Raw genomic sequence first — 10781 nt, 5'->3', positions numbered from 1 at the left:
CTGCAGATGTTCAGTTAGTAACATGGTGGTTAACATGGTTGTTGAATCTGGTTTCTCCATTGACTTTGCTTGTCAGAAGGTCACAAAAAGTTGATTACATGGCCCCAATACACTGCAACCGATCATAAGACACAAGTCAGTTGCCAAGCATCTGAATTTTGATCACGCAAACATGGGGATGCTGCAACGGTCGTAAGTGTGGGAAATGATCCTAAGATCCTTTTTAAAGTGCTGTTGTACCTTTGAACGGGCACTAAAAGAACTGTTGTAAGTTAAGGACTATCTAATAGCTACAGTTATGTATACAGCTATACAGAAATATAGCTGTACTGAATAATCTATAGAGCATTAATTGCTACTTAGAGAATCTTATAAACAACAAAAAAAAAGATTCTTAAGAGTAAGGTTTATAAGACAATTATAGGTCTGTCCATGTTACCCCTTATTGTTTAGGTATATTTCTTGGCTTACATGCATGTAGCATCAAGACACAAATGTATGCAAAAATAACGATCACCTTTAAAATTAAAAATTGAAAAATTCCTTGGTTTTAGGCCTCTTACAATAATACAGAAAATTGTCAAATAAAGCCTAGCTTAATAGCTGTTATTAATAACAATAGCAATAGCACTTAGAATTATATATCACTTCACAGTGCTTTACAGCCCTCTCTAAGCAGTTTACAGAGTCAGCATATTGCCCCCAACAATCTGGGTCCTTATTTTAACGACCTCAGAAGGATAGAAGGCTGAGTCAACCTTGCGTCAGTGAGGATCGAACTGCTGGCAGTCAGCAGAATTAGCCTGAAATACTGCATTCTAACCCCTGTGCCACCATGTTGTCCTATGCTAACTTGTTTTTCCAAATGCTTTTTTTTAAAAAAAACCCCATAAGAATATCATTTTACCATTTTCTCAGTTTCCTGAGCAAAAGATTTCAATTCCTGCTCTACTCTGTTTTACAGCATACTCTCTTTATGCTGTAGAACTGTCTAAGGGCAATATAAGCACCAACTCAGTTGAATGGCTGTTTCTTTCATTGTAAAACAGCCAATGAATTGATGAGAGAAGCCTGTAACAAACTGAAGAGCACAGTCTAAGTGACATAATAAGAAAAGAAATCTGGAAAATTTGGTTATAATTACAGTAACAGACCAGCAGGATTAATTGAAAGTGTTTAATTTTCCATCAATAAACAATACAGTATTTATTAACATTACATTGGCCTCTAGTGGTCAAAGTCCATATCTGAAGATGTATTGAATTGAAGAAATAGGGATTAGAAAAAGGATCTCATAGCTGAGAGCCTTGCAAATGAGAAATTTTACAAAAGGCTTTAACAGATTGTCAATTAATATAGGAATTAAGCATTATCATGGGCATATCATAGCCATTTATATCACTCTTAACGGGAGGGGAGTTGCTTATTCCCTCTGAAAGGGTTTGCAATCTAGGCGTCCTCCTGGATTCACGGCTGTCCTTAGTGGACCATCTGACGGCCATGACCAGGGGGGCTTTTGCACAGGTTCGCCTGGTGCGCCAGTTACGCCCTTTCCTAGACAGGGATGCCCTCCGTACAGTCACCCAAGCTCTCGTTATCTCTCGTTTGGACTACTGCAATGCCCTCTACATGGGGCTGCCCTTGGGGTGTACCCGGAGGCTCCAGCTGGTCCAGAATGCGGCCGCGCGGGTTGTTACGGGAGCTTCCCGTTACTCCCGTGTTATACCTCTCCTGCGCGAGCTGCACCAGTTACCGATGGTCTTTCAGATCCGCTTCAAGGTGTTGGTACTTACCTATAAAGCCCTACATGGCATGGGCCCGGGGTACCTGCAGGACCACCTTCTGCCTGCCTCCCACCACCCTGTGCGCTCACATAGGACTGCCCTCCTCCGGGTGCCATCGGCCACAATGTCGGCTGGTGGCGCCCAGGATGAGGGTGTTCTCTGTGGGCGCACCGACCCTCTGGAATGGCAACATTTAGTATCCTGCCAATATTCCATACCTGGTTGTACTCTCTTACTTTCTCCATTGGAACCCCCAGTTCCGATTGAAGTCAGCCTGTATGTAGTCCAGGAAACCAATATATTTCTGACACATGTCTTGAGACCCTGACATGGAAAGCATACATCTTCCCTTGCCTGAAGGAGAAATTACAAAGATAGCAACTAGGTGGATGTTGGTCAATAGTCTGATCCATTTGAGCGTTGATTCCTCCGATTTGATTTTCAAAACTTTACTCTAGACGCTCTAGACTAAGGCTGCAGCCACCATCACTACTGCCGTCTGGAAAGCATGTCAACAAGCCCAGAGCTGAAAGATTATGTGAGACCTCAGTTTAAGTCCATCTCTCTTTGCTGTGTGTGTGTGTGTGTGAGAGAGAGAGATAGAGGTGGAGGGGTTGATTTGGCTCTCCATCATCCTACTCTGTTTCTTTGCTTCAAGAGGTTATTTATTAAAGGTCCTCTTGATGGTACTCTGTATGTGAAATTCAGCACTGTTTATTTGTTCATGGTAGTTGTCCAAAGTGAGCCCTTAGTTATATTACAATTATGTTGTTACCTTTGGAAAAACTCGAGTTTTGCATTTTTGTAATTTAGAGATCAGGTCTGCAATGTTTCACTAATTTATTTTTATGTTCTTCTGCATTGGTAGGCTATGGATACATGTGATTAGAAAATCCCAGAAAATCAGAAGGACAGATGGCTATGTGTTGCAGTGGTGGGTTGCCCCCAGTTCGGACCGGTTCTATAAAACTGGTAGTAAAACTGGAGGGAGACTCCACCCACCAACCCCGACATCATCAGAATGCTTTTGCGCATGCGCAAAGGCTTCTGTGCATGCACAGAAGATTGCACGCACGTGCAAGCAAAGCAAACGTGTGTGCGCAGCCCTATTGCAAACCGGTAGTAAAGATGAGTAGAACCCACCCCTGATGTGTCGCCACCATTTCCAGATATATCTGCCTTGCAGATTTATTTATGATGTGTTTGGGTAAAGGAAGCATTCTGTGGCAGATGCATAGGTGAATTTATCTGGATAACAAATATTTCTATTGACCTTTTAAGAGGAAGTCTCTATAGATAAGACTATCTATCTCTGGATCAGTATAACGAAGTTGAAGTGTGGATATCACTATCCTAAGTACCTTATTTTTTTCACAGTTGTTCATTGAATTTGATCATGCTTTGTCTACTTCTACAATTCTATAATCAGCAAAACAGCTTAAATTCAAACATAATGCAATAGTAAGGTGGACACTATATTTGCCATTCCCTACTTTTAAAAATATTCATTGAGATTTTAGTGTTAGGCTGACTTTTGTGTATTTGCTTTCAGTATATACTTGACATACAGCCAGGCATTTATTTTATTGTTGTTATTGTTTTTAAAGTCAGTTGTATATTTTTGTAATTTAGAGGTGAGTTAAATAGCTTGAATGCATCACATAGCATTGCATATTTTTAAACAAAATTGAAGTATATAATTATTATTGTTGTTATTATTGCAACTGGACATTTTAAGAAAAATGTATCTGTAACTATTTAGCTATAATCTATCTATCTATGAATAATGCCAGGCTGCTAATCATTTAAATCTAAATTCTAAATATACATCTGTTATCTAGTTAACTTCTGAGAGTTCTGCCATCTTGTATGGGAAAGATTGCCAGAAGATTGAAATAAAAATGAGGTGATATATAAAGGAGAGCCTTTATCATTGTAAACAGCAGTGAAAGAAGACACCACAGAAGCAAACCACAAATTCCAGTGTACTTTTTCCTATGAGAAAATTTTATACCCGTGGCTATTTATTTCTAGAGGTGTTTGTTTCAGATTTTTGCTATTTTTCACTGTACATCCAGATTAGAAATATTCCTTTAAAGAGAAATATATTAATTTTGTTCCTTCCATCTTAATTCATCTCCTAAAGACAGCTCAGATGGCTACTGGGCATGTAATGATCGTCTGAAAGTCTATCATCAACAGTCTGGCTGCCTATCAACTTCTGATCAACTGCAGCCACCATAATTACCAAATTTATTTATATTTTCAGCCACAGGAGGAGACAGTGTGTGATTTATAAAAGCCCTTGGAGTGGTGTGCATATAGCTCTATCTTACCATCTTCACAGTTCTCTGTGGGCTGGGAAGAATCAGAATTTTGAAGAATCTGTCAAACACTGTGGTTATTTAAATTGGTCACAAGTAAGAACAGACAGCATTAAAGCACAGTAAGTATTCACTGAAGTCAAATAAATCATGATGATGGCACAATAAAAGAAATAGGTTAAAGGACTAAAAAGAAGTGTGGCTGCAAAGGCTTTTCGTGCAGCCTTTTTTTGAATTTATTTTATTTCTGACTATCATAGAAGATTACTTCCATGCTAATTCTACAATTCTACATGTCTTCATCTGACTTAAACGAACATGATACTCGCTGTCAAGAAATGACAAATGTGGTTCTCTATTTCAATAGTAAATGTGCATGATTGAAACAACCTTTTATTTTTTTGTTAATATGAATTCTGTTTGGCCGCATACAAATGTTCAATGCTTTTAATTGTTCGAAGACTTCACATTTATGGAACTTACATGTATTTTCCTCCAAAGAGGAATGTGAAATGACATGTAAAACAGCTAGTATGTACTGCATGAAAGAAGAGGTCTATAATTGACTGACAGCATGACTGTATACATGTCTACTCAATTAGCCCCATAGATAAAAATGTATAAAATTGTAACCTGAGAAGGAATGGCCAGATGACTTAAATAATTGAGCAGAAGCAAGGACAGGAGTAGAGACTGTGGAAGGACTGAGAAAAGCAGACTAGAATGAGTGTGGTGGGCTATAGGCTAGATTTCTGCATCTTTCCACTACCTGGTTCTCCAACAGGCAGGAGATCAAAAAAGTCAGTGTGGCGACCTCACAGATGTGATCAAAGCCCTACCCCAATTTTATCTGCATTATAAAACATTATATATTAGGCTGGATTAATGCTTTGAAAAGGCTCCTGGAAATCATTAAGATGATAATTAACCAGATTCCCTGATTTTAGTGAGAATACTTAAGAATATATGTCTATATCTTACATATGATCTCAAATATTTTATTACTTATTATGCTTATATTTTGTTTTGCCAGATGTTTAATCTGGATTTACCATTTTTATCCACATATTGAGTTCTTCCCAAATACCTGGGATGATATTGTTGTTGTTGTTGTTTTGCCAAGACCATGATAAATATTTATTTATTCATACTAAAGACACTTGCAAGTATGGGTTAGATCAGTAGCACTGAAAGACTAAGAAGAAACAGGAAACAGTTAATTGAAAATGCTGTGTCAGTCAATCAGTCAGTCAACATGCTGTGTCAATCAGTTGCCTCTATTAATTCAACTTTGGCACTGTAGTAATTCTTCCAGAGCTTTCCATCTGCTCCATCTGGACTAGCAGTTATTAAAAGAAGAGTCCTCCTGAATGTGTGACATTCAGGCAGCATTACAAGGTAGCATGTTTTTGAAAAGAAATGATACACAATTCATGGATTCTTATATTAGGAAGCCACTGATATCAAAGCAAACAAGGAAGAAACCAAAGTGATAGATTACAAAAAAATAAAAATAAAATCAGAATGTTAGATGACAGAAAAGGAAACCTATTTATTTAAGAATGTCACAAGAAATCAGAAAGTAAAAAATAAATGTCTTGAAAACCAAAGTTATGTTGTTTAAAGAGAGGGGAGAAGAGTTACACAGCATGGGCATGATATAGCAGTCAGTCGGTCAGTCAGTGTCCCTTAATTCTGTCAAGGTGCGAGTATTCAATACTTTTTTTCTTTTCTTGAGAAAAATTTTCATCTGTGATATTCAAGGAATCTATACTCCCATTCCCTGTGACTGCACTAGTTAGTATTTTTTCTATCTCTCTAGGCAGGACTTGTCTTTCTTCGTTTTCTGTCTCCCTGTGGTAGAAATAATTAAAATTGGACACAATGACTGGCACAGGGAGTGCGATGGTGAGCACCCCTGCTATAGCACACAGAGTCCCCACAATCTTTCCCCCCAGGGTGGTAGGGCACATGTCTCCATAACCAACAGTCGTCATGGTGACTACAGCCCACCAGAAGCCATCAGGTATGCTAGAGAAATGTGACTGTGGTTCATCCACCTCTGCAAAATAGATGGCACTAGAAAACAATATGACTCCTATGAAGAGAAAGAAGACGAGCAAGCCAAGTTCCCTCATGCTGGCCTTGAGGGTCTGTCCTAAGATTTGTAGCCCCTTGGAGTGCCGAGAAAGCTTGAAGATGCGGAATACTCTGACCAGGCGGATAATCCTGAGGATGGCCAAAGACATATTCTGCTGGCCATTCAGCTCACTATGTTGAATCAACTCGGTAGTAAGGGTGACAAAATATGGAATGATGGACACAATATCAATGATATTCATAATATTTTTGAAGAACTCGGTTTTGCTGGGGCAAACAATGAATCTGACTAGTAGTTCAAAAGAGAACCAAATGATGCAAGCAGTTTCTATCATGAAGAAAGGATCTGTGAAAGTATTAGATGCCATAACAGCTTTGGTTACATTATTACTTTCATGCTTTAGCTCCTTCTCATCTTTGAATTCAGGTAAAGTCTCTATACAGAAAATAATAATAGAAATGACAATGACCAAAACTGAGACCAAAGCCACACCCCTGGCTGCACTTGAGCTTTCAGGGTACTCAAAGAGCAACCAGAACTGTCTATGAAAGTCATTGGATGGCAAAAGGGTGATAGGGTCCTTAATGTAGCCTTCATCTTCTCTGAACTGATCCATTGCGTCTTCACCAAGTTCATAGAAAGTGATCTCATCAGCAAAGACATCTATAGGAACATTAGCTGGTCTCCAAATTTTACCCCCAGACTGATAGTAGTACAGTATTCCATCAAAACTGGGCCTATTCCTGTCAAAGAAGTACTCATTTCTCATGGAATCAAAATAATGTATTCTTTTCTCAGGGTCTCCAAGTAGGGTATCTGGAAACTGATGAAGTGTCTTGAGCTGCGTCTCAAATTTCAGCCCAGCAATGTTGATTATTACCCTCTGGTCACCCTCATCCATGCCCCCGTTCTCTGCCCCGAAGTGGTCACAGAACTCAGCAGACAATTTGGAGAATATGGTCTCATTGTTGGTGTTCTCATTGTTGATGAGTATTCTCCAGTTAGACAGAAGGCTGGCACAGTTGGAAGGCTGTTTGTGCAGTTGCTCAGCAGCATTGAGGTCACTTGAAAAACAAGGCTCCTCCATTATTTCATCAGCGGTGTCAAAATTAACCAGTGCCACCTCCATTTCTTTCCAAGTGGACACATCCATCACATGGGAGCAAGCAGGTGAGCAGCCTAAATCCCCAGGTTAGATACCAGTAGGCTGTGTCTTTCCCACGCTATCTGCAAATGGAGAGGGAGAAAGGATTTATGTGTGTGTGCGTGTGTGTGTATGTATGCGTGCTTTGCTTGCAAAGAATGAAATAAATCTGGGTTAAGGATAATTCTTCTTTAAACAAACTGAATAATTTTTCTAAAGGAGGAGTCTTGTAGATGTTTGGAACCCACATTTTGTTATAGGTATAGTTCTTCCAGCATAATTTACAATACCCAAGGTTATAAAGTTTTACAAAGACAGTCTTTGGATGGATACACGAAAACCATGAACTGTAATAACTTTACTGATCCATGAGAACTGTAGACACTTGTTTCAAATGGGAAATTCAAAGTGAGATTACTGGAGTAAAGGGCTTTTTATTTTGCATTTTAAATTCTGTCATGGCAGGTATTTTTTACTACAGTAAATTCATAGGATATCAAGGGACAGGCTGGGGTTAGCAACAGAAGCTTACCCTCCATTAACCGTTTATAGTTCAGACATTTGCATAGCATGCATCTTTTTTTTATTTTTAAGTAAGGGGGGAATGGATTGCTTGCTTATGGGAAATGCTTATCTCAACCACAAGCAGAAGTCTACATTTCCACGTGATCACTTTTGAGAAGTAGGTCTCTGGAGGTTCTGCTTTGGTCACCACAGGCTAAAGAAATGCTACAGTTTGCAGATGCTACAAACTGGTGAACACTGGTTCTTAGCATTAATACACATTGCATTCTTACACAAATAATTTCCAAGTAACACTCATCGGGTTTACGGTAAAATAATAGGTTTGATAATTCAGTGATACCAGTGTTTAACAAGCTTCTTGGTTATGGAAACTTTGCAGTACTAAATTAATTTAAATTCATTTGAGAAAGAATTCAAGAAGTCTATTTAGTACTGGAATAAAGAAGAATGGCAGATTTTAGAAATTGGAAGGATATAGGAATTTTCATTTATTCCTTTAAATTTTGACTTGTGTAAAAATTCTGAAGTTCATACTGTATAAGCATTTTAAGCTCTGATTTTGAAAATCCACCTTTATCAGGACTATTTTGTAACTACTTTCATGCTACAGAAAATTTCGGTGTTTGCTGTTTTCCAGAAATGTTTTGGGCTACAGTTTCTATAACATCTCACTACAGTGGAAGGGGCTGATGGGAACCGTGATTCTGTGCTGAACATAAGGCAAAACTATTCCTACTGAATATTTCGGCACTACTTTTAACACAATAATAGTCCCATTTATTGGGCCGTATAGAGTCTCCCCCTTCATGGATCACTGCCTTGTTGTGGCAAAGGGGCTTGCATAGCTCAATGAAGCTATGAGCTATGCCATGCAGGGCCACCCAAGATGGACAGGTCATAGCAGAGAGCTCTGAGAAAACATAATCCACTGAAGAAGCAAAGGGCAACCGACTCCAGTATTTTTGCCATGAAAACCCCATGGACAGCGCTAGAAAGAATGAAACAACTGGGTCAAAGCCGAAAGGACACTCAGCTGTGGATGTATCTGGTGGTGAAAGGAAAATCCGATGCTGTAAAGATCTATACTCCATAGGAACCTGAAATGTAAGATCCATGAATCAAGGCAAGTTGGACATGATCAAACAAGAAATGACAAGACTGAACATCAACATCTTGGAAATCAGCAAACTAAAATGGACAGGAATGGGTGAATTTAATTCCGATGACTATCAGGTATTGTTAGATTCGCCCGTGGATGCACTACTCGGACTCGAAACATCTGTACCACTTCTTTATTTAGTGCGTTTCACGAATCGACTCAACACGTGGCAGCTGAGGCTTGCCTTTTAAACCTTTCCATTGTCCGTCTTCTGGCCACTGACAGCGCTTTCAATTTCCCGCCACGGTTTCCGACCAATCCGCAGCAGCTATGTAACTTAGTACGTGCATCCATACGTAACAGGTATACTACTGTGGGCAAGAATCCTTCAGAAGAAATTGTTCAGCCCCAGCTACAGACCCCAAAGAACGCAGCACACACATACTCTATACAAAGCTTATTTTACTCAAATAACTTAGTCTTTATCAACCAAAGGCTGTTAATAAACTGTCTTAACAGCCTACCAGAATTCTAAGATAAGGTAATCACAGTCTTACTAGAGTTGGCAGAAAGCCCAGAAACAATTTTGCAGAGAATCCGCGAAGGAGATTGAACTAAAGTTGTTCCCTACAGCTTGCTGCAAGTGGCATTCCTCCTTCAATAGGCTAAGGGAGTGGCCAATTAGCCCCAAGCCTTACTTTCGAGGAGACCTCCTCCTGAGGAGCCACTCCTGCCTTTTGGCAGCTCTGTGCGCCCATGCATTGAGAAGAGGCTCCTCCTCTTCATCCTCTTCACTTAAAGGAGCTTCTGGAGGTTCTGAAGGCCCTGGCTGAATCCCTGCCTCTGGCACCACATCTTCTCCAGCCTCCTCACTGTCTGACTCAAGCGCCAGCTGCACAGGCTGCTGGCTCAGCACCACACCAGCCTCCTCGTTGTCAGAATCAGCTACAATCTGCACAGGCTGCTGATGGGCCACAACAGAAATGGAGTAGCCTTCATAGTCAATAAAAGAGTAGGAAAAGCAGTACTGGGATACAATCCCCAAAATGACAGAATGATCTCAGTTCGAATCCAAGGCAAACCATTGAACATCACAGCAGTCCAAGTCTATGCCCCAACCACTGATGCTGGATAGGATGAAGTTGACAGATTCTATGAAGACTTACAACACCTTCTAGAATTAACACCAAAAATTTATATCCTTATCATCATGGAGGATTGGAATGCTAAAGTAGGAAGGCAAAAGATAACTGGAATAACAGGCAAGTTTGGCCTTGGAGTACAAAATGAAGCAGGGCACAGGCTGGTAGAATTTTGTCAAGAGAATATGATGGTCATAGCAAACACTCTTTTCCAACAACCCAAGAAACGACTCTACACATAGACATCACCAGACGGTCAACACAGAAATCAGATTGACAATGTGCTCTTCAGCCAAAGATGGAGAAGCTCTATACAGTCAGTAAAAATAAGACCAGGAGCTGACTGTGGCTCAGATCATGAGCTTCTCATTGCAAAATTTAGGCTTAAATTGAAGAAAGTAGGGAAAAGCACTAGGCCACTCAGGTATGAACTAAATCATATCCCTGATGAATATACAGTAGAGGTGCCAAATAGATTTAAGGAAATAGGTCTGATAGACAGAGTGCCTGAAAAACTATGGATGGAGGTTTGCAACATTGTATAAGAGGTAGCAACTAAAACCATCCCAAAGAAAAAGAAATGCAAGAAAGCAAAATGGCTGTCTGAGGAAGCTTTACAAATAGCTGAGGAAAGAAGGGAAGCAAAAGGCAAGGGAGAAAGA

The 10781-nt window shown here is 39.8% G+C and overlaps 1 protein-coding gene and 1 pseudogene across 1 annotated transcript; one reads left to right on the top strand and one right to left on the bottom strand.

Annotated features, from left to right (window-relative positions):
- Positions 1–5787: 5787 nt before the first annotated feature.
- On the bottom strand, positions 5788–7362 carry KCNA10 (potassium voltage-gated channel subfamily A member 10). The gene has a single exon (XM_070941094.1). It carries the CDS (start codon positions 7360–7362, stop codon positions 5788–5790), a length of 1575 nt encoding a protein of 524 aa, XP_070797195.1.
- Positions 7363–8856: 1494 nt separating this feature from the next.
- LOC139315068 (craniofacial development protein 2-like) lies at positions 8857–10532 on the top strand (annotated as a pseudogene).
- Positions 10533–10781: the final 249 nt, after the last annotated feature.

The sequence above is a fragment of the Pituophis catenifer genome, unplaced genomic scaffold (genome assembly GCF_029215685.1).
Source record: "Pituophis catenifer annectens isolate HBS135680 unplaced genomic scaffold, rPitCat1.0.hap2 SCAF_3, whole genome shotgun sequence".
In the NCBI taxonomy this organism is placed as follows: Eukaryota; Metazoa; Chordata; class Lepidosauria; order Squamata; family Colubridae; genus Pituophis; species Pituophis catenifer.
The sequence above is the reverse complement of the archived record's forward strand: the minus strand, read 5'-3'. Positions and strand labels throughout refer to the sequence as shown.

Excerpts from the sequence above, each read along its gene's own strand:
- KCNA10 (XM_070941094.1), bottom strand. The coding sequence starts at position 7,362 with ATGGATGTGTCCACTTGGAAAGAAATGGAGGTGGCACTGGTTAATTTT.